This window comes from Cheilinus undulatus, linkage group 19 (genome assembly GCF_018320785.1).
Source record: "Cheilinus undulatus linkage group 19, ASM1832078v1, whole genome shotgun sequence".
Taxonomy (NCBI): Eukaryota; Metazoa; Chordata; class Actinopteri; order Labriformes; family Labridae; genus Cheilinus; species Cheilinus undulatus.
Window position 1 is genome coordinate 19,583,311 of NC_054883.1, and position 24,582 is coordinate 19,607,892.

At 40.6% G+C, this 24,582-nt stretch overlaps 1 protein-coding gene across 2 annotated transcripts; it reads right to left on the bottom strand.

Moving 5' to 3' along the window:
- On the bottom strand, positions 1–24,484 carry zfhx2 (zinc finger homeobox 2). Of its 2 annotated transcripts, none has more exons than XM_041813660.1 (5): positions 24,371–24,484; positions 20,084–20,242; positions 18,579–18,639; positions 8,185–12,335; positions 1–4,539 (listed from the first exon to the last, which is right to left on the bottom strand). In XM_041813660.1, the coding sequence occupies exons 1-5, from the start codon at positions 24,374–24,376 to the stop codon at positions 4,102–4,104; spliced, it is 4,815 nt and encodes a 1,604-aa protein (XP_041669594.1). In that variant the 5' UTR covers positions 24,377–24,484; the 3' UTR covers positions 1–4,101. The 2 variants fall into 2 exon arrangements, with proteins under 2 accessions (XP_041669594.1, XP_041669593.1); XM_041813659.1 differs by lacking the exon at positions 24,371–24,484 and adding an exon at positions 23,814–23,931.
- Between the last annotated feature and the right edge of the window lie 98 nt (positions 24,485–24,582).

A 24,582-nucleotide genomic window follows, 5' to 3' on the forward strand; every position in this document is an offset into this window, starting at 1 on the left:
ACTGATTTTATTTATTTTTCTGTATATCAAAGAAAGCATACTGGAGACCAAACACAAAAAGGCAGGTACAAGTGAGGAGGAAAAAAAAGCTTAATCAAAATCTAACAATTCATAACAACACTGCCACTATTATTGTTCAATATTCAGAGGAATACCATACTGTTTTGAGCAGAGAGGTGGCATTTAAAACCATTATGGATCAATAATAATAAAAAAAAAAAGTGATGAGTAGTAATGATAAATCGTATAAGTAGTAGTACTATAATAACAAGAGTGATAATCAAACTGACGATGAAACATACAGGAATAAAAAGCAGATCTCCATAAAAACCTAGCTAGTTTGGACAGTGCAACACTATGTCTGTGTGTGCGTGTGTAATCCCAGTCTTGAAGTTAAAGCACTTCAGTCCTTGCTTTACACACAAGATACAGTTTCCAACAGGAGTACAAATTATTACTCATGTAAGGACATCATTATCGTCCTTGACTCGGAACTTCACCACGTGAAACTTTATACCGTGTAATGGCTGTGTTCGTTTTGAAATGTCTGTAGCTTGTGCAAAAATTGTGGACTAGTGCAAGTGTCAAGCCATGGGATGTCCTACAGTTTGCATTAACAAACTCCTCTCCTGCTCTCTGTCAACCTCAAGATTGCTTTTTGGTATTCGAATGACAGAAAGCAAAGGGAGAATTACTTTGGAATATCAGTTATTCTATATATTTCTTTACAAAAGTTTAGGTTTTAGTTTTGCATTTAGTTAAAACTATCAATAGTAACATTAATATACAACTTAAATTGAAGGAATACATCTTTAGTATGTTACGTGTCCTTCAGCACAGCACCATCTTATTAGCTCTCTGTCAACACATTAAATGTTTCCCAATTTGCTGCCAAGATGTGAGTATCTATTAGTCCCTTAAGGATGCTAGCAATACCCAACTTACTCCCTTTTAATGGTTTCCAGATATAAGATCTAATTTCACAGCACATACTTTACTTTAACTCGAATAAAACAAGGGCTGTCAAGATTAACATTTTCTAATCATGATTAACCTCAAGATTTCTGAAGTTCGTGATTAATCGCACACTTTTTATCACATTTTAAAATTCCAATAATTTGCATTTAAAACTGTCATTTTAGATTTGTCTTTTGTGTTGAACAAAGGTTAATGGACTTACTGTTAGAAACAGACCTGATCTTATAGGTAGATCAATGATTATAAGGAAACTGAAGGGTCAGCACTTGAAAATGTCCTTTAAGACCTTTTAATTCTGGGTAAGGCAGCACAAAAGACAACAGGCACATTTGGACGAGGAGTCTTCTTCCAAATGTGTTTGTTGTGTCTTTTATGCAGTGTCACCCAGAATTTTAAGACCTTGAAAGGACATTTTTGAGTGCATCTAAAAAAGCCGAGTGTGCTCCTTGTTGCCTTGTTTTAGATCAAAGATTATAACATGTATTTCCATCCATCCAGCCTATTCCAGCTGTCACTGGGAGGGAGGCGGGGCACACCCAGGACTGGTCAGCAGTCCATCACAGGGCTGACATATAAAGACAAATGCTCACTCTTTTGTCGCTGATTTTGAGTCATCAATTAACCTAACGAGCGTTTCTTTGGTGGTGGAAGGAAGCAGAGTACCTGGTGAGAACCAAGCATGCACAGGGAGAACATGCAAACTCTGCACAGAGAGGCAATGACAGGGAAGCAAACCAGGAACCTTCATGCTGCATGGCAACAGTACTAACCCCTGTGCAGCCCTAACACATATTTAACCATGGAAAAAGTAGTTATGGATTAAAAGTGACAACGCAAAGTGGATTGATTGACCAGATTTCACGTCAGTCATTCGGCAGATCCATCTTGCAAAGCTCCACTATGGGACATTTTGCCAGGTCTGAAAAGTCACTGGACCAATCAGCATCAACTAAGGAGAACGAGGCGGTAGCTGCTGGTTTGGTTTAGATGGTAGGAACGGCTGCTGTCGGTGTACATTTGAGCTTGGATGTTGCTATTGTACAGCTGCAGTTTAGTCAGAACTGGACCACATTTCTTTATTAAAACAAGAGCAAAGAACTGCACTGAAAGCTTTTCCTGGTGGTGTTTTTGCACTTCTCCCAGCCAAAGGCTTAGTTTTATCCACTAAGAAACTCCATTGTTTGTAAACTACGACAGCACTGCACTGAAGCTGCCTACTAAATCATTGTTTTTTTGCTCTGATTGGCCCATACTTAATGTGACAGACAGAACATTGGTCCAATCACCTTCAGAGAATTTTTTGAAAAGTCCTGCCCTTCCTATACACTCTGTATCAGAGGGTTTCCAAATGAATGTGACATATATCCATGCAATGTATATATGACAGTCTGTCTGGCGTTTCAGGAATTGGCTTGTCCACTGAGCTGTCAGAACTTATATTAGACATCAAGGAGCAGTGGTGGACTTATTTTGCAGGGAGACACTGCAGTAGCTAAACCAGAGCTTGTTGAAATGGAAAATCAAGCATGCAATTAATCGTGATTTGAAAAATCTATGCACTAGTTGTGGATCCTAGTTAATCAGGATTAATGTGATTAATCTTGACAGCCCCAATTAAAACCAAACAAAAGAGGGAAAAAAATAGCCATAACAGCCAATTTGAAGCTCATGATAGTTCAAGAGACTTGGCTTTTGACCTAAATAAAATCTGCAACACCACTTCTAATTGCTTTATTGTCATTTGTTAAATATTGATGTGATATAAGGAATTTGTTATTTGCACAGTATTCTTGGGAAAGAAAGCTGTACATGTATGATATTCACCTGACTCTCCATGTCAGATGAGGATAAACATTTTTTTTACCAGGTATCACCTGGGTTTATAAATCAATAAACCTGGTGGTGTTTCTTTTTAAGGCGGCCATATATCACACACCAACAATAGGCAAACTTTTTACCCCAACTGACGAACAATCGAAGAGCTACGTTTCAAAATGAGATGATGGGGAATTAAAATCCACAGGATCAGAGAATTTGTTGTAAAACAATATGGTGGTTAATAAGAATCCTTGGCTGGAGAATGCTGACAACCTTACAGGTAGGATCTGCCATAAATAGGCAGAATCGGACATTCAGATATTTCCCCACACGGTGCATTTTGCAACAAAGCTCTTCTTCGTGTTTATACCCAGATCTGCATCTCATACATTATTATGCTCCAACCTAAAGCAGGTCTCATTAGAATAGCAAAATCAATTTATTTTACGTGATTTATATTAAGGCATCCAACATGCATCAATGTATCTTTTCATAAAAAGACACTTGCATTAGAATGCTTAAAAACATTTCAAACTATGTAAAATGTGTCAAAGTGCAGTATGCCAAGACTCTGTATCCTCAGACACTCTTTTTGCCCTGTGTATTTGGATTGTCATGAAAACTATCAACATGTAAAATGGGGACAAGTCAACAGCCCTATTCTCTCTGAAGTACCTCTTTTATATCCCAAATAAACGGACACAACACTCTTCAGAACAAACTCCTGCAGCAAAGTAAAACGGTGACAGTGAAGACAAGTTCATCCTCTCCCAAATAATCAGTCCAGTCGTTTTTCCAAGCGTTCCCTCCCTAAAAGTGACTAGGCATGAGAAAAACATTTCCACAGGAGCACACTGGGAGTCATCAATGCAAGTATCTCATGTTATTATCCCAAAAAGTGTTTCCACCAGGCCTACTGTTGAGAGGAAACACGGATGCAAACAGTTCAAGCATGGCAAGTTAAATGCCGTAACAAATTATAGGAAGGTCGCTAAAGTAAGGTAATATATAACCACAGGTTTAGGACCCAAAAAGTTTGAATAAAGTGTGAGGATTGAGGGAAGAAGAGATGTTTTCATCATAACAGCAACTGGAAAGCGTCTGCGGTTGTATTAGATTCCAGCTGAACGTAGAGTGATGTACTTTAGTCAGTTAAGGTTGAGCAAGGGGCGACGAATGTAGTGGGAGCCGACTCCAAAAACATTAGTTTTTGAGAATTAGTGCTCAAAATTGTTTAATAAAATCTGTGGAGCCCAAATGGGTTCAAGGAAAAGTCAGTGTGCAGACCAGTCCTGATCCGAGTCTCTAGCTGTTGCTGGTAGCCGTCGGCGGAAGTGCCTCAATAACCATCTCCCCTACTGAACTACAGCCAGTACTTGATACTGGAGCAGACTGAGAGACCTGTGAGCCCAGCATAACCCCGCCAGGTCCACCGTTACTGGTTCCATTCTTGTTGACGAGCGCTGATGGCTGGCCGAAATTTGTCGTTCTCAGCGTTGCCAGATGGCGGGAGGAGAAGACGTGGGCTCTCGCTGCAGCTCTGGATTCAAAGGAGACGTTGCAGGCATCGCAGTTGCCTGTTAGGGTCTCCTTCTGCACCGTCTGGCCTGCCACCAGGGAAGCTGGAGGTTCACCGACAGTCAGGTGAACCGGTTTGGGCAGGATGGGCCGATTGGCCTTAAGAGCGTTGTACTGCAGGTAACTTCCTGAACTCGTGTCCACCTTCCCACCTGACAGAGGAGACTGGGGAAGAGAGGACAGAGGGTGGATGGAGAGGACCAGAGAAATAAAGAGGAAAAAAGTTTAGTGACATATCCTTTAAAGACAAAATTTGTAACTGATTTACCTCAAAGTCTGATACATAAGCCCACTAGAAAACTGTTGCATGCATAATTCAACAACCCTTTTTAGAGCTGCACATTCTTCATGTTTAACTGGAAAATGTTTTTCACATTCACTGAATGGCTCTTACAGAGGTCATAAGTCATTCAGTGAATGTGTAAAACATTTTCCAGTTAAACATGAAGAATTAAAATGCATTAAAATCTAAATTCAAGCAATATTTTTGTCTTGGCTCTAAATGTAACTTGTGATAACATAGGTTGGATGATGATTTTTTTGTGTTGCCTGGTAACTTTAATACGTTTATATAAATAAAGCTACAAGTTAAATACTCAAGGTAAGAGTTTTTTCATTGTTCAGTGGTAAGAGTAGAAGAAAAGCATGAAAAGGAAAGCAAAAAAGATGTGATATGGAGAGAAGCATTTCAGGGAGGAGGTTAGGTAAGGTGAAGGACTAAGAATGTAAATGAGGGAAAAATCACTGTTCAGCTGTAGCTTTGAACTTTACAGATAAATGTCAAACAAGATTATTAAAAGACAGGCCCAATATGCCCTCTCTTCAAAGGCTCACCTCTTACTGATACGCTCCCATGATAACCAAGGTCTGTTTTACAACAGGTATGCAACTAACAGTTTGTCGACTAACTTACTGAGGCCCTTCTACCCCGATTGCTCAGTTTGGCCGGGCAACCAGCTCTTTGAAGAGTCCTGGTTGTGCCAAACTTCTTCCATGTCAAAATTACAGAGGCCACTGTGCTCTTGAGAACATTCATTGTGGAAAAAAAATTTGTTGTAGCCTTCTCCAGATCTGTATCTTGCAACAATCCTGTCTCCGAGCTCTGCAGGCAGTTCCTTTGACCTCATGGCTTGGTTTTGCTAATATGCATTGTCAGCTGTGAAACCTTCCACAGAACCCTTTCCAAATCATGTCCAATCAATTTAATTTACCACAGGTGGACTTAAATCAAAGTGAAGAAACATATCAGCCAAGACCAAGAGAAATGGGAGGAACCTGAGCTACATTTCTAGTGTTGTTGTTAAGGGTTTCTGCCAATGTAATATTTCATTTTTTTTTAAACAAATTAGAGAACATTTTTCTTATTCTTGCTTTCACTATGTCATTATGGGGCACTGGGTGTAGATTAATGAGAGAAAAAATGAATTTAAACACTTATAGAATCAGGCTGCAACATCACAAAATTGAAAAAGTGAAAGGGGTCTGAATGCTTTCTGAATGCACTGTATATCCACGTTCAATGGTTTGCTCGTTATGGAATGATGTTTTGGAACTAATGGAGGATCGGTTACAATCTTATCTAGATCACCACAGCTATGTCTCCTCAGGGGTTTAACCGTTGTACCTAATGCAAGTACATATTCATTTAGAGTTTTGATAACTGACTAACTGACAGGTGCCAGGTAACTTCTACAATGCTGAAAAGAGCCAAAAACTCAGACACTGAAAATGTGGAAAGAAGATATGATGGGAATAGTTGCATGCCAGAAGATGCTTGGAAAACTAAACTGGAAAAAATACTTAGCCGTCATATTTTGGAAGAAAAAACCTGATCATGTCAGGATGTTAATGAGCTGTGCAAGCACGTGTGCAGTCGTGCTGGTTATTTATTTGTATTAGTTCTGCATTATTGTACCTAGGGGTGAGCAACAGGACGAGCTCAGATCATTGAGAAACTGAATGTATCAACAATATGCTAAAGCTGATTTATCACAGAATCAGCTCAAGTACGTTTAGGTCTTTGTTCACTCATCCCTCCCCTTCTGCCTCCTGACGGTGATTCATGGCTGGAAATAAAAATGAAAACTAAGCCCTTTAAAAGAACTCTAACTGGCCTATATGGAGCTGTGTCGTGGTTTTCTAAACCATCAGTGTGCAACAGAAGTTATTTGCACAATCTGAACAAAGGTCACTAACTTTATTGAGGTCCTCAAAAGACAGCGTCCCTAAACAGACTGCTGAGAGTCAAACAGGGAAGACATCAGCCACACTGTTGTCAGCAGAGGAAAATCTACAGTGGATAATATTCTGTTCTTTCAGTGTTTTAACAGAATCTCGAGTGAAACTTTATAAAATTGGAGATTTTATTTTTACAGTCGGATGCAGTGATGTCCGTAAATTCCATTGATTTTGACACAGATTGTTTGAAGAAATGTTTCGGACAGAACAATCACCGACTCCCATGCATTTATTGAGACGCATGCTCTGTCTCTCCACTCCTTCATAGGGTGCAATGGTGAGAGTGTGACACTAACGTCACTGCTTGGTGTATAAATGTTTTCCTGACCTCTTTATGAATAAAAATAAAGATTACGTTAAAATAAAATATGGTTACTACTTCACTGCATGACCATGTATCATAGAGCATGACTTAAAGTAAAGACTAGAATTGGAATTAGAACTGGACTAATATGCTTGAGTTTTGTTGACTAAAACTAGACAAACTATAGAAGTTCAAAATGACAAAAAGTAAATACATTTTAATCTTAAGACTACCCTGTACGTTGGCCGCACTGTGCCATGCTCTGTAGTGCTGTGGTTTTGCCCATGGCAAGCGACATTGCACACTGGAAGCGTGTGCAGAGCGCTGTGCAGCACAGCCAGGACAGGGATCACAGGGAAACTGCAAGTTCATACAGGAATAGTATGTCAACAGTGGATTATTTTGCCTTTTGGGGGTTGATATGCCGTTTATTCTGACATGATTCCATCATTTTATTGCTTCCAACATGGGTGAGCACTTTATGAAGTTGAAGGTTTATGTTTGCCACAAAGGATTTTTGGTTTCATGTATAAATCTATGGTTTTTGCATGTCTTTCCGGCTGCTTGGCTCGATCTGCTCTATGTGGATTGACTATGTTTGGCAGCACCAGAATACAGCTGCAGCGTATCCCCAACAAAGCGGAGCAGGCGGCACTTCCAGGACAAGGCAGAGCCAGACTGGAGCGCAGGCAGTGGATCTGCTCTGATAGACTAGAGAGGGAGCAGATTCAGTTTTAGTGTTAGTTTTTCCAGTAATATAGGAAAACTAACAGGGGCAAGACCCGAAAGGGCCTGAAAAAGTAAGCATTGTATACATTTATAAAGATACTCAAATAGGCTCCTCTTTACTTTTCATTTCATTTAATCAAATTTCAAATCTGATACAACTCAAGAGCTAAAATTGCCATTTTGTGAAGTCTTAACCAATCAAATCAGGCAATTTTACAATTCTCAGGCTAAGGGTTGGATGGCCCAACATATTTCCATAAATACAAAAGATTAAAGTATATATGATTAGTGGAGATATGTTGTGTGCACACTGACTAATTGCCTCTCCTTTTTTAGTCCAGAAGTCAGTATCCTAGGTACCCTGAAGTTCCAAAGAACCAGTTAAATAATGTCAAAGAAGACATTTCTAACTTTTACAACAAACAAAATAATTTTATACCTTTTTTTTTAACTTTGGTTAACTAAAATACGTTCAGCAGTTTAGTTATTTAGTTGACTCTAATAACATTGCTGTGAAGGAAATCTTAGTATGGACTTACAAGTTTCTCTTGCTGCAGCCTCCAGCGCTTCTCCTTGGCTCTGGTATTCTGGAACCAGATCTGCACCACCTTCAGCGGCAGATTGAGCTCGCTGCCGATCGCCTCACACTCCATGGCATTCGGGTGGGCACAAGTCTCGTAACAGGACTGCAGAATGGACAGCTGTAGACATGACAGGTGTGTGCGAGGTCTGCGGCTGGATGAATGGGGCAGAAAGCTGGTTTCTGACGGGCTCGATTTAGTTCCGACCGGGGTGGGAGGGATGGCCACTTTGGCAGAGCATGGGGTATTTGGACTGACTGGTGCGATGCTGGGGGTGGGAGGAGGAGGGATGGTGCGGGGAGGCGTGTGCGTTGGTAGAGCCAGTTGTTCTCTTGATATAGTGTTGATCTTAATCGGTACTTTGGAGGTCCAGTAGTTGAGTCCGTTCTGCTTTTGTGTGACCACGTTAGTGGCATTGAGCCTGTTGTTGATGGGAGTTGTTGGCAGTTTGGGCACCATGCGATTTATGGTCCCTGGTCCAGAATTCATCTCCTCTTCATTGTCTTTTTCATCATCAGTCTTTTCTTCTTCACTTTCCTCTTCTAACTTTCTTTTCTGGGCAGGTCTTGGTGCGATGGGGACTGGATCCTTGGGTGGTGTTAAAAGGACAGGGGGGCTGACTTTTGGTGCAACTTTGACCATCGTGGCATTGCTGGTAGTTTCAAGCTTGGTCTTTGGCACTGCACAAACACTGCTGTTGACAGGAGAGGTTGTGGTAGAAGACACAATTTCCTTTGGCTTGATGGGGACTGGGGCTATTTTTTTTAGGACAGCAGGTTTACCAATCTCCTTCACCGGCTCTCTTTCTGTCTTAATGAGCGTGCGCACAATTGGTGAAGTTGTGATACAACCAGTATTAGTTTGATTCTGTTTGTTTGAGAATATTGGTTTGGAAAGAGGCCAGGTAAATTTAATGAGAGGTTTGCCGACTGCTGCCAGGGTCCCGTCACTGATGAATCGGACCTCGCCTTTCCGTTCCCTCGCCCTCATGTTCTGGAACCAAATCTGAACGACCTTTTTGGGAAGATGTACCCACTCTGATATCTGTTCAAATTCATGTTTCCCAGGATTCGGGTCTTTGAAATAGCAGCCGTACAGAATGTCAAGTTGTTCAGCTTGAATAATGGTTCTTGAACGCCGCATATCCCGATACCTTTTTCCTTTGGACTTCCTCTGCTGCTGATCCTGCTCCCTTTCCTTTTCTTTCTCTCCGTCTTTCTCTCTGTCCAACAGTGAAGCGTTCATTTTCTCTGCTGCTCTCATGTAAATACCCTTTGTCATGTTGTTGCAGTTAACCAGACTCATACCGCTGTTAGAAGATGTCATGGCATTGATCGAGTCTGGCTTTACTTGAACAACTACCAGACCTTTAGATGTGGGCCTCAGGCCAAGTCCATCAAGCAGCTGTCCCTTCTGTGCTGCGATTTTGTCAGCCAGAGAAGAGGAAGAAGCATTCTTTGAGCTGTTTTTCCCTATACTGAGATCAAGAGCAGACTCACAGTCACCACCGTTGGATAAGTAGTGAGAATTTTGGTTGATGGAGAGGGACTGCGAAAGAAGAGGACTGGAGAAGCGTGTGATCATTGGTGGGTTAGTAAAGGCAGGCACCTTACTTCCATCTCCAACCATCGAAGGAGCAAGTGAGAGGACATAGGGGCTGAGGAACTGGGTAGAAAAGGGAGCAAGAGACAGGGGAAGTGAGTGAATAGCACTACTTGGCATTTCAGCGTGGGAGAGTGAATTTGGAGGATCCCCTTGGGCCTCCAACTCTAGATCTACATCTGGGTCCTGTCTTTCCTTTTTAACCTCCACCTCATCATGCTCAAACTCCCCCTTTCGTTTTTTCCTCTGGGACCTCTGATCCCCTCCTCCATCTTCATCTTCATATTCATCTTCTGCATCAGAGAGGAAAACTGTTGTGGAGCGGAGGACTTTTCCGCCAACCGACCCCTTATCACCATGGACCTCCCACTGGGCTTCATCTTTAACAGGGCTTTCCGGACCATCCTTCATTGATCCATTCTGACTTTCTTCATCAGACACAATGACAGAAGTGTACACCTCGTTTTCAGAGTCAGAGGTGAGACACAAATCCCTCTGACCTTCCCTTTTCAACACTTTATGCCTCCGTTTCCCTCGCGTACTGGACAAATCTATTGCCTGACTCCCTGATGGTTCATCGCAGTCACCTTCTGCAATAATCAGAGATCTTTCTTCATCATCATAGTCATTGTCAGAGCTTTGGGCTTGCCTTGTCAGCCCTGCCAAGTCTTGCAGATGTTCCCTCTTTTTCTGTTTTGCATGCCTGGCCTGGCTCAACCATATACGCACCTCTTCCTCAGACAACCCAACCTCTCTGCCAAGTGCCTCACAGTCCTCGTGTGGTGGACTTGCGGCATCAGCTTCACTTCGGGATTCAAAGAATGCCCAAAGGACTTCTGTCTGAAACTCTGACAGCACTGGAAAGTCTGGATGCGTGGATCCCTTGGTAAAAAAATGGGGTCGGGTTTGGTTGTTGGTTAAGGCATTTATACTCGGGCTGGATTTTGGGGTGCCAAGAGAGCCACAAGGACTGCTGCTTGAGTGGGATTTCTGAGGGGTAGAATCAGGGCTAAGAGTAAGGTTTAAGTGTACAGGACTGAGGCTTGAGTTGCTGGGCACTGATGCACAAGGCGAAAGGTTCTTATTGCAGAGGCTCCTCTCTGTTTCCTCAGAGGAAAAACCGAGGCGAGCTGCTTTATCTCCTTCCAGGTCCAACTGATTGGAGCTTTCTCCATCTGTTGTGCTATCTCTATGTGCCTTCTTGTCGTCTTCATCATCCTCAACCTTTACTTTGCTTTCTTTTTGTGCAAATTCTTCACTGTCATTAAATTTCTCTGAAGTCCGGTTCTTACTTTCCTTGATCTCATCTGATACAGTCTCTTTAGCTGCCCCATCACTGTCCAGCTTTTCTTCTTCTTTCTCAACCTTTACAGTCTCTTTTTGCCCATCAAGGCATGGCTGTAAGTTTGTCTGAACCCCTGCAGATGGCCACTGGTTCTGTAAGCTGCTAAGTCTTTGGGTTAGGAGAGCTTGCTGGGCTGTACTGAGACCTACAAATGGCACGCACTGGGTAAGGAGCTGGCCTTGCTGGTTCTCTTGATGCTGCTGGGTTTGGGCTTGGAGCCCATTCAAGATCAAGGGCATGACCATTTGAGGCTGAGGCACAAGCTGAGGCACGGCGGCACCGGAAGCAGCACCTGCCGCGAACAGGGAAGGAAGGAGAGTGTGAGAAAGCGTGCTGGGACTCGATGTTAGGAGGGTAAGAAAGGCTGAAACCGCCTGAGCTGAGGCCACAGGCGAGGTAAGGAGGGAGGGAGCAACCTGGGACGTTGGAATCTGCTCTCCGTCTTTTGTAGCAGTCACCATTAAGGTCCCAGGAGTGACGCAGTTAGTGGTGGTTACTAACTGGCTAGTTCCACTCCCAGATGTGGTCGCAACAGCGTTCGGAGCACTGGTGCTGCTACCTCCCAGACTTGCAGTGGCTGCTGTGCCGTTTGTGGCTTGTGCAGCAATGCCAGCATTTCTGCTGCGGGACTGGTGCAAGACAGATTTCATATGGCTCTCAAGGGTGATGGCATGATTGTAAGAGACTCGACATATAGCACACTGGTAGGGTTTGTTTGATATATATGGCCGAGACAGGAGAGGAACTGAAGGTGCTTGAGTCTCATTTTCACCGCCTTGTTTTGAAGAGCCTGTCATCCTCTGAATGTGGGCCGCAGAGTTGTAATGAACACTCAGAGCAGTTCTGCTGGAGAAAGTTTCCAGGCAAGCATTGCATTTGAAGCGAGTGTTATTCTCAGCTGCCACGCCGTTTTTACTGGCTGACTTTTCACTGGGGTCTGAGTTTTCTGCATTTTCAGTTGCATTTAGCTGTTTGGCTTTTGTGAGCGCATTTCCCTCGTCGTCTGGCCCCGGCCCATCAGCTTCACTTCTCTCATGCTCGGTTATTCTTTCTTCCTCCATCTCTGTGTCTCCGAGCGGCTGTGTAGCGTCTGTACTGTCGCTAGATTGACAGGGGTCTGAAGTGGCGTCCTTGGCGTGCTTCAGTTGTGAAGATTCAGCATCTGAAATAGATAGTAACACACTTATATTTTTATACGGTAATAAACCAAGAACTAACTTATAACAGAAGTACACATTTTCATACTGAATTTCATTCTAGTCTTGATAATTTGCAGTTTCTAGACTCCCGTTAAAAATATAACCACAAGAGTTATTTATTACATAGTTGGGCAGAGCATGACCCAGGGTTCATAAACCTTACTAAGGTCAAATTCAAGGTGGATTTTGAAGCTTTTCCAGCCACTTACAGCTGTGGTTAATTCAGTTCAGCAGCAGATGGATCCATGAGAAACAGACAGGGGGCTACACATGACAGAGAGACTCAACTCTCACCAGGTAAAATTCAAACAACTTCAAGATTTTATTTTCCCTCATGAAGCTCATCCGCAATGACTGGCACTGCTTCTGCTGAGGGAGTCGCGTCTGATTTCATAACTGGATTAACAAGTCTTAATGGCACCACATAAACACAACAAAACAAAAAAAGCAGGACAGGAGGTGGTGCTGAATGTTCCTGTCTGATCTGATCGTCTTTAAATTGTCTTAAAAGCAAAAACTGATTATACAAGCTCAGACAGTGCAATGCGACGTTCTTTTCCTGTCAACCCAGTTTCCCCCTTCCTGTTTTCAAATAATAATTATATATATCTATCCTATCTATATGTATGTCTATCTATCTATCTATCTGTCTATCTATCTGTCTATCTATCTGTCTATCTATCTGTCTATCTATCTATCTTCTCATGTTTGACCATAAAGACTGATCGTGGTTTATCCAACAGCTGACTTCTTCTGCCCTGTTAAAAAAAAATCTTTTAATTGATTCATCAGTTTGGTGAAAAGGGAACTAAGGCTCTGAAATTAATCAAAATTTTGATTAAATCACAATATGGCCTGCTGCAGTCCTAAAATTGCTGAACCTGAAATGAATCAAAATACCAGATTAAAACTATTTTCTTGCTGCAGAGATGTTATGCTACACACATTACCCAGTCTCAGTCTCGTAACGTGCCAATTTTTTTTTTGGAATAGTTCACAAGAAATTCTACTATTCTTATTTTTGAACACTTTTTTGTTTGTTTTTTTTGTTGCTGGGAAACCAGTGTAAGTTGGAAGCAGAAAAGATGCACTTAAGTTAAATCTTTGAATAGTATATATAGTATATATAATAGTGTTATTTCACAATTAAGCTGACAATATATGTTGAAATCTATGACAACCAGAAAAGCACTTGGAGAGCGAAGACCTCTGCCATTAGCCCTATCTCCCAATAGTACAGAATCCTATAGAAAATTCCTGGATCCAGACGGTAATCTGGATCACTCCCAAAATCTAATCAGTTCTTCCTTACGTCATTTCTGACATTTCCTGAAAATTTCATCAAAATCCGTCCATAAGTGTTTGAGTTATGTTGCTAACAAACAAACAAACAAAACCCTCCCGATCACATAACCTCCTTGGCGGAGGTAACAAGAAGACTGATAGTCCAGGACACCTTTGACAGAAAGAACAGGAAATTTCCATCTAGAAAAACACAAAAAAAGGTGAAAAGAAGACCTCAGTCTTAACTACAACTCCTGGCAAGCTTAAAAGCTAACAACAACTGCCAATAACTGCCATGGAACACTGCCCGATCAATAGGAGACTACTGAGTGCTACCTATTGCGACAGCATGGGGCAAAAGAAGTGTGCCCACGGAGTTTACATCATCAGACGAAGATTATCTTGAGAACATGGCGCTTGGAGACTGAGAGGACGAGGACGCGGAGTATGACACCTACAAACAAGCCGGGCTGCAGGCTAGGCTAAGAGCAGCTCCACACAAACCTGTCGTACCAAGCTTCTTTCTCGTGGGTACCCACTCCCTCGCCAGCAGGATGGATGATGTGAGGCTGTGGATTTCTAACCACCGCTAGGATGACTGTTTGCTGCTACAGAGGAGACTGCCAAATGTAATTTCATTGTGTTTTTACAATGCAATGACAATTAACGACTATCTTTTTCTTGATGAAAATAAAGAACATTCTTTTCAATATAACAATCTAATTGAAAGTCTCCGACTTATTTTATTTCTCAACCTCATGCAGGAACTGTTCAGTCTGATAGCTATTTTTAATCATGAGGGGATTCTAATTACAATTTCCAATACTTCAAAGCACTGGATTCAAATCCACTCTCTAACCCTTGAAAACAAACTTCATAAATTAAAAAATTTCAAGCACTTGTATGAACTTGATGAATAAGACATTTTCATGTCAAATCAAAAGGTTCAAGTCATATCATAGTCCATCTTTATGATACCATTATGCTTCATTTCAGAGCCAAAAATATCAATACTAAAATATTTATAGATATCAGGAGCTGTATTCACAAAGCTCCCTAAGTCTTAAGAGTTGCTCTGAGTGATGAAATTCTAAGAAAATTATTTGAATCTTGAGTCTTTCTCAGAAATCTCCCTTAAGAAAAGACTAGATCCTGGTAAAGATAAAGTTATTTATCAAGCATCTCAGTTCCTAAGTTGTAAAGTCATTGGGAGGAGTGAGGAGGACCTTAAAAGGAGCTTAGACGTTTCTAAAGAATAAATAAACCAAATAAATAATATTCATATAAACTTACACATGTAACAATACATGAGTTGAAATGTTGTAACCTAGAACAGTGAGCTCGCTGTACAAGGGTAATGAAACTTGAATAATGGCAGCCACATGGAGTACTCCAGCACTCACAGCCATCCTTATTATTCAAGCAGGCACTTTTGTCCATTTTGGACTTTCCTTTAACTGTGGCATGGGCAGTCCTTCTTACAGTATTGGAAAAATAACTTACATTACATTAGTGTTTCTTTATTCAATATATATTGTTATTCTAATTACAACTGAAGTAAACTACACCAGGTACAGGTAACTGAGTCTACAATCCACATTGGCTCAATAAAACTTTACAACAGAAAATTTGCCTGGTGTGATGAGCCTCCATTCCTGTGGTCACATGAGTACCAAAATCGAGTACAAACGTGGCACCAGAGCCAAAACGTCCAACACCTACGGGGCCAAATCAAAACACTGATTTCAGTGCTTCTCTTCTGTTTCTGACTACTCCAAAGCGACCCACCGAAACATGTTGACAATCTTATGGAACTGACGTAATTTATGTAGGTATGCACTTGATTCATTACAGCAGAGCATGAACTTCTTTTATTCAAACCAGAGCATGCTTCATTACTCTATTTAGTTTATGAGTTGTCTCTGACATAGCACCAGTGTAAGAGCTTTGGCTGAGACTTTCACAGAAAATAGTCAAAACTGTTAATTTTTCTTATTCCATGCCCAAGTTGCATCTTTTTAAGATATGTCTCTGCATAATTCTGGTCTATGATATGGAGACAGCTTTTATTCACGCACCATTTTTAGTGTTTCTATTGACTCACTTCAGTGCACTACAGCATAATGCTATTATAGTGCAAAGATAGAAGTTATAGTATCAATCCTTTTGCTTCTCTTTCAGAAATTTCCCTCTTCTTGATGATCTAGAGTAGGATTGGGTGGTATTTACTTTTTAATACTGTCATACCCCCAGATGTTTGAAGTTGCTGAAGTCAGAAAGTTGTTTTTTAGTGGAGCAGAGTGAAGGGAAGTGGGAACTACAGTTAAAATCCGCATCCCTTAAGCTCCACTCGCTGGCTTGATCTAAGAGCATGAAAATGGTGGATGCTACCAGTGGCAAGGGAGAAGCAGTAGTGGTGGCTCCAGTGACTTTTAAATCTGACGCGTGGAAGCATTTTGGTTTCCTGATGTGAAGAAATGAGAATGGAGAAAAGATGAAGGACAAACAAAAAACAACATGAAGACAATGTCAGACTGCTGACACACTTTACAGGGAAAACGAGTGACATGAGGAACCACTTGGTAAATCATCACCCTTAAAAGATGTGCAAAGATGCGAGGAGCAGAATCCTGCCAGGCAAAAAAAAAAAAAAGTCTTAAGGAACCGTTCAACATCCCACTTCCCCACTACAGCATAGGGCTCAACAGATCACAAGGTGTATCCATAAATATATCACCATAGACATACAGCTATTTTCAGTGGTGGACATCAAAGGTTTTAGAAAGTTAGTAAACACACTAGAGTCAAAGTGTAAGCATACATCTTAACCCCTAAAAATCACCTACGAGAAAAAAGAAAAGTAAGTGAAAATTTGCGAGTTCTATTAGAACTAACACATCTATAACACAATAGAAATTTTAGTTAGAGTAGAGAGTTAAAAAACACAATTTATCAGAGTTTGGTAAGGTTTTACAAATCCATTATATGACTACCATTTCAATGTTTTCTTTTCCTTTGAAAAGTATGAATTTAAGTACTGTTTTAGCACCGGTACCTTTTGAAAAGTATCGATTTAGCATGGGTATCAACAATGTTCAACCCTAGCCACAATTAAAAGGTAAAGTCAGTATAAATAACGTGAAATCCAGTCAGACCACCAACAACCATGGCATGTTCAATAAATCACCTTCCCCTCCTTATTCTGATGCTCAGTTTATACTTAATAAAGTAATTGTTGAGCAGAAGTTGCGCTAGACTTTTTTGCTGTCCGTCATTTTGATGGAATGGGTCATAAAAATTCCGTCATGCCATTTTACAATCCGTCATTCTAATTTTCTCTTTAATATCTGTAATATAATATAATTCAATGTGACTTAATTAGTAGTGTTTAATTAATGAAGCACCCCTTCCCAACTTGTATTTAAAGAACAATCTTTGAGGTGATGCATTTTCAAATAGCATTGAGAGAAAGATGAACACAGCCGCACAGCATTTATTTCTTGTCATTTTTTATGCAGCGACGGTGGAACAGCAACCCCTGTCTTAAAGCAAGCAACTATAACTGCGACATTTAAGATATCACATACAGTTTTAAGGATATTTTTAATGCCAAGATGTTGTAGTTTGATGACCATAGCCAATAACAAGTTGTTAAAAGGCTGCAATGTGGAGCTGTACACATTTTTGTCTGCTCCACAGGAGTCCTTGTCCAAAAAACATGTCACGCACTCAGATCTTGCACACTAAGTCAGGTGCGTTTGTATTTGCCTTGACTGTAAAAATTCGTAGAATGTGGCAAATTGTTTCGTACTGTGAACCTGTGTCTCTGTCACTTCTTTAAAATCCTGCTGGATCCATCCTTACACAGAGCTTCATACAGCACCCATTCATGCGTCATAGTGCTGAGACAAGTTGGAGGGACGGAGAACAACTTTTTTATTCTGTCTCTGTTATGACCCGTGAGCAGGCTACAAACGTATGCTTTTATCTGTTATATTTCCATTGTTGATATCTACATAATACACGGGCAACCCACTGGGTTTAAAGTGAGGTTTCGGTGTGAGAGAAGGGAAGAGATCAATCTCCCGTGTCAATGACTTTGACTGATACGAAATTTCGCAGAAAATCGAACCTGTTCCAAAAAACAAAAATTTCGGCATCAGTGTGCGGACATGATTAGAACAACATGAAACTGACTTGTTGCGCAAAGGCCTTAACGTTGCATGCCGACCTGTATCCCCCCTGTGACGTACTGAGACACCTCCAGCAACCTCTCAGTGCGCTGTCATGGAGACCAATGTGCTTTCACTAATCTGCGGTGTCGAGGTCAGTGATAGAGCCCACTAGCTACAAGATTTTTTAATAGACTGAATAACCTTCTTGATAGTTCATGTGTGCAAAATGAAAAAGATCTATACATCTGTCTCTGTGTGTGCGCTGAAATGCAGGGTCATCCTCATCATTCCAGTCCGTCAAAATGACGGACAGCCTTCAAAATTCTCCGTCATCCTTCAAAAAAATCTGTCAATGACGGAGAATATTCTGTTAACACGACCTCTGATGTTGAGTGTATGTGCTGATTAAATGGTATTACTTTTACATCAGTCTAAAAGATATAGGCTAAATTTAAGAAAATCCTACATCTGCATTTGAGTACAATAAGAGTATTAGAAATGTGTTCAGTAAAGTTTCTGCAGTATCTCTGCATGTAGGTCGATAACAAAAATTCATAAAATTAACTTAATAGTTATTCAGTATCACTGTACAATCTACCATTTATTACTTAAAAGACATGAAGACAGCCACATATTTATAATCCATATATAAACTGAGTTGACCTGCTAAAAACGATAAGCATACTTCACTGAGAGAAATAGATCTACTCTTATTAAAATCCCTTTATGAGTATTTGTAACTCTTACCCTCAAACTTAGGAGCATCTCTGTCGTCTTCTCCTCTGCTGGTAACTTTTTTCAGAACAGCCTGTGAAAGAAAATTAAAAGAGAATTTCAACAACCTTCCCGAAGCACTTAACTTTGTAATAGTAGCTTTCAGATGCTTTGTTGTTCTGAGCAGCTCAACATTTGGGCGTGACAGTGATGCGTGGGGATAGAGCACATAGCCACACTGGCTAGCCTTTAATTAGCAAATTATCCCTAAGGCATAAATTTAGATGTCTTTGATCAATTTACCCTTTGTCATTACACTTTATATTCTAAATAGCAATGGACCCATTAATAACTGTGTGCTCACTGAAACTTCAGTTGTCTGACAATCAAATTCCTTCTGACACATTTGGTCAATTATAAATCACATCAATTGAATGCTACGGCCACCAAAATGATGATCACTGCGACAGAATTTCCACAAATGTCATGAAAGACTGAAAAGAAACCATCCTCAGTCACAACTCAAAATATTAATTGCTAGTGTATTAAACAGTTATTTTAGGGGTGTGATGGTACACAAAGTTTAGAACAGTTCTCCATTTTGAAGTCGAGGTTTAGTCCTCATGGGCTGCTTATGCTTTTTTCCTTTAATACGCTGATGAAAATACTGATGTGCCTTAAACAGACATGGATTCTGAATGTCCAAAAAACTAATAAACCAAGTCTACAACTCTCCACATCTTCACGTCTGTCTAAGCCATTGGTTCCCAACCTGGGGACTGGGAAACCCCAGGAGGGGCGCCAAAGGTCTTTGGGGGGGGCAAGGCTTTGTCTGCTCTGAGGGTGCCTTGGAAGCCAAAGTGTTCTAACCTTGCAAAGCAGATGGACACGCCCATTTCCTTGTTTTTCACTAGTGAATCCATCTTGCAAAGCTCCCATCTGAACCGTTTGGGCCCGGTTAGAAAGTGACAGGACCAATCAGCGACAAGGGGCAGTACTTTCAGGCACGGCAGAGACGTGACATAAACAAGCAGCAAGAGGCTGGTGCAATTATGGAGGAAGAGCTTAGCGTGGATGCTGCTAAAGTGCCAGTTTTATCAGAACTTGACAACAATTCTTCGTTAAAAGAAGAACAAAGAGCAGCAGTGAGTTGTTTTCTTTTCAAAAACGACAAAAGTCGAGTACTTACATGTCTATAATCGCCATGTTTTGTGTTATTCCTTGGTAGCTGGGCATGTGCAGCTCGATAGCTGATACATCATGTGTTTTGTTGCTCTTTTTGGCCCGTAGAGATGTGACAGAAAGAATGTTCATCCAATCACACTCAAGAGTTTTTTTCAAAGCCACTGCCTTTTCTCAAATGTTTCCTATTGAAGCTTTCCTAGATGGATGTGTTTCACACAGGTGTGTCAGGTTAAAAGTGTTCCGTATCCACGCCTAAATGCACTGTTTGCTGCCATGTGATTGGCTGATTTACATTAATGAGCAGTTGAACAGGTATATCTAATGGTGTGAGTGCATATTTTGTCTTTACTTACGATGTCCAGCAGTCTGTCAACACAAGATTGAAGTACGCTATGTTGCTCAGTGAGATGAAGAGACAGGGATGATCTGTTGATTTGTCCTTTTTGGCATAGGGGGCACAGCCACTCCTCAACCCCATTGCGTTCACTGCCTACTGTCTCTCCAGACTCCTCCTGTCAAAAAGATAACGCTGTTAGAGAATAAAGACTAAAAGAGCTGCTTCAAAAAGGTAGTAAAAGTAAAATGTTATCAGAATGAGTAACAAGATCAACAGGGAGCTGTGCCAAGCATAAAGCATGTTAGTTTATGTTCTTTTTATTCATACATTTTGTCGTGTGGTAGGGGTCGACTGGCTGTTAGCTTGGGCAGTTATCAGGGCCGATATTCTGCGTTTTATTTTACTGATATTTGATAAATAAAAAGCTTACTACTTTGGCTCTGCTGCCAGGCGTGTCTTCCGTGTTCTGGCTCTGTTTTCACTCTCAACAGTCTCAATCTAAATTAGCTTTATCTTAACGAAATTTAAGTAATGACAACATTAATGCATCAGTAGTCATAATAGTGATTATGATTTTTACCATAATCTGGCAGTTCAAGAGTTCTTTTCTGAATTGAACCCAACTTTCAAGAAGTCACTAATCCCAGCTGTCCACATAAACTGCCATATACTCACAGTATTGGATAGATGACATTCACTGACAACCTAAAATCAGCATATCATCTCGAAAACAACTAATGTGATCAGCATTGCCTTTGCACTACATTCTTGTCAAATGTATTTTTCCCCAGAGTAGTTATTAGGATTTTTTAAAGGGTTGCCAGTTTGGTTTTGCCACACATCTACATAAATTCATATCAAACATTTGCCATAAATTCCCTTGTCTTCCATTGTCAGAATTATTATTATATCATCATTAGTAGTAGTAGTAGTAGTAGTAGTAGTAGTACTAGAAGTAGTATTATAGCGTATTATCAGGTTGCACAATGTTTGATTTTTGTCAATATCTGGTATGCAGAGAATTACAGATTAATTTAATCAAATTCTAATATCAATGTATGGATACATTATTGTAGTAGATTAGACCCAAAACTTCCGTCCTTTAAAGTTCAAAGTATGAGGATGAACAAAGAAAAAAAAATACAGCTGATGAAGAACTTACAAACTAAGTTGTACTTATGTTGAAATGTACATTTCAGCTGATCTAGGCCCATATTTACAGTCAATATAAGAGGATTTAGGCTGATATTTCCAGTCGATTTAGTCAGATATTTAAAGCAAATGTAGGCTAAAATGCATTTTATGTAGAAGTTGTAAAAGTGATTATCATGTTTAATAATCAACACCAGTTAAAATAATCATATGATCACTTATGACATAATCAAGAATCCCTCATTATTTGACTGCAATGAATATCAGTTCAAATATTGGTTATCAGTGTTATGAACCACTAATAAACACTAACGGCCCTGAAAGAAAGAAAAAAAATAGAATATCTGTCAACCCCTGATATTAACGGCCAATATAGGCTGAAATTTACAGCAGATAAAGGCTAACATAGGCTAATATGTCAACCTCATAGTCCAAAATGCATTTGATGTAAATGTTGTAAAATCTGTGAGTAATCGTGTTTGATAATTATGATCTCAACATCAGTTGAAATAGTTATCAGTATCATTTTTGCCATCACTGGGCAGCCACCTTCTGGCTCATTTGTACTGTAGATGCATATCAGCCCCCAAAATTGGTTAACTGCATCAAGAACCATAATAAGCACTTTCTACTCCAGCCTTGAAAGTCAGGATCAGTCAGCCCCTACCCAATGTACACCATATTCATAGTGGTTATGAATTTTGCCATAATCAAGCAGTCCTAGGTTCATTTCTGAATTCAACATAACTTTTAAAATGTAATATCAAATGTACACACAACCTGTAATAAACTCCTTATAGACAACAGTCATTATGTGCAAACTAAAATCAGCATATCAACTCAAAACAACTAATGTGGTCAACACTGCATTTGCAAGACATTCTTCTTATCACAATTATTTTTCACTATTGTAGTTTAAAAGACAGTTTCTTCCATAAGGAAAGCCAGTTTGGTTTTGCCACACATCTACATTCATATGAAAAAACTGCCAAAAATTCCCTGGTGTTTATTATTATTAGCTTATTATCAGGGATGCACAACAGAGGATCATCATTAATAATTGATATGCTGATAATTACAAATCAATTTTAGTCAATACAGATATCGATACGGGTACATACATGTAAATGAAGTTCAGACTCCAAACTTCAGTCCTTAAAACACTCTTTAAAGCACAAGGAATGAGGATGAACAAAGACAGGCTTCAGCTAATGTAGATCTGTTGGTCAAGCCTAAATCTCCACAAACTTATTAGTACACATATGATATCTAGAGCTGATACACACAGATATTTACTGCTGATATAAGCCAAAATATTACAGCTGATTCAGACAGATATCTTAAACCAATACAGTCCAAAATGCATTTGTCGTAGATATTTTGAAATCAGTTAGTAACAGTGTTTGACTATAGTGATTTCAATATCACAATAATCATTTTTGCCATTAGAGAGCAGCCCACCTTCTGGCTCATTTACACGGCAAATGCATACTTGTCCCAAATACTGCTCAACATATCACGAACTACTAAAAACACAATTAATACCAACATTGAAAAGTCAGAATCAATTGACCCCTACTCAATATGAACCAAATTAATAGCAATTTTGAAGTTTTCCATAATATAACAGTCCTTTTCCTTTCTGTATTCAACACAACTTTCAAGAACATAGTAATATCAAACGTACATACAAGCTGTCACAGAGAGAGCCACGTATTTTTATTTGACAGATAACATTTACTAATTGCAACCTGAAATCAGCATATCCTCTCAAAAACAACTAATGTGAGGAACACTGCATCTGCACGACCTTCTTACCAAAATAATTTTTCACCCTTATGGTTTAGAAGGAAATTTCTTTAAAAAGAAAGCCAGTTTGGTTTTGCCACACATCTGCATGCGTTCATAACTTAAGGTGCAGCTAAGACAGCTTTTCATGTCCACGAGGAGAAATACCAACACAGCTACAGTCCCCACTTCCTCGTCATGCCAATTAGCAAGCTAGTATGGTTCTATGGCTAGATAGTATGTCGACAAGTCTGTAACTGCAAACTTCACCGTGTTAAAAAGCTCCTCGTCACATCTCGGACAATTATAAACCGAAATAAAACTAAATCGACGTGAATATACCTGTAGGTGGCTAATTAATGAGCTCTCTAATTAGCTATGCCGAGCAGAGACGAATCAATTAGCTAGGAAGCTAGTTTGAGAAGCACCCCTGTAACGTCGCATTACAGTCATGTTTATGGAAATTAAGGTTACCTGGTAGTTTACTGAAAATAATCAAAACACTTCGACGATACTGGAAAACACAGGACAAGCTTTGCCGTAGTTCTCGGTCGCGGCTGGACAGTCCCTAAATTAAAAACAAAAAGGGGTTGAGCTAATAACAATCGTGTCACTTTGCTAGCTAGCCTGTTAGCTGGCAGAGATAATTAACCGCTCCTCAAACTGTCTCCAACTGGCTCGTCTGCAAACTCTGCCAGGTCCAGGTGGGAACTGCAGCTTCAATACGCCGACCGAGTTAATCAAAGATAGACAAGACACTCACTAAGCCATACAGCCAAAACCTCGGCCTCGAGTAATGTCCTTACCCCTTTGAATGTGGGTTTCAAATCGGGCATGTAGTGTTGCACCGCCCGCCGCCTGCTGCTCAACAGCGCAAATTGAGGCCTAGCCGGACTAAAGCCATTTAATTAATGAACGTGGGCTCCGTTTACAGATGTGTTAGAAAACACTCGCTCCCCCTCCTCCCTCGTCGCCCAGTAGACCCCCTTTTGACACGTCCTAGCACTTAAATCCATACCTTAAACACTCACGCTACAACACATGGTGATTTAAAGTATAATTTCACCAGCTTTGAGCCGTAATTGGCGAAAGAAATAAACGCTTTAAAGCGACTTCAAGCGGAGTACGTGCGCCGTGGTCGATGGGGGTGGTGTAAGGAGAGCAGGCGAAACAGTCGAGAAGAAGAAAAAGTTTGGGATTTAATGTTGGATTTCTACAGGGAATCGGGTCGGTATGGGGCACAATCCGTCGTTTACTCGATCTTTTATCAATCGCAGGCCACTCTACACGTCCAAATCAGCACAATTAACCGATCGCGGATGACGTTTAATTAAGTTCAGAGCAATTAGCTAATGCGTTTTACCTGCATGGTCGCCGCTCCAGCACGCACAGCTTCCTCTGTAGCTCCTCAGAAGTGAAAAGTTTTCTTGCCTGCCCTCTCTCTCTCTCTCTCTCTCTCCCTCTCTCTCTCTCTGCCTCGCTCTCTCCCCTGTTCTCCCCCTCCCTTCATTCGCCCTATCCGTCTCTCCTTCCCCTCTTCCCTCTAGTAAACAGACCACAGCTCCCCCCAAGGCT

What these genes read in the sequence shown, in the direction of transcription:
- zfhx2 (XM_041813659.1), bottom strand. Translation starts at nt 23,843, where the DNA reads ATGCCCGATTTGAAACCCACATTCAAAGGG. An exon ending in TGAAACCCACATTCAAAGGG is followed by an intron (nt 20,243 to 23,813) that starts GTAAGGACATTA and finishes TCTTTTTGACAG; the next exon opens with GAGGAGTCTGGAGAGACAGT. An exon ending in GGCTGCAGCAAGAGAAACTT is followed by an intron (nt 4,540 to 8,184) that starts GTAAGTCCATAC and finishes TCTCTTCCCCAG; the next exon opens with TCTCCTCTGTCAGGTGGGAA.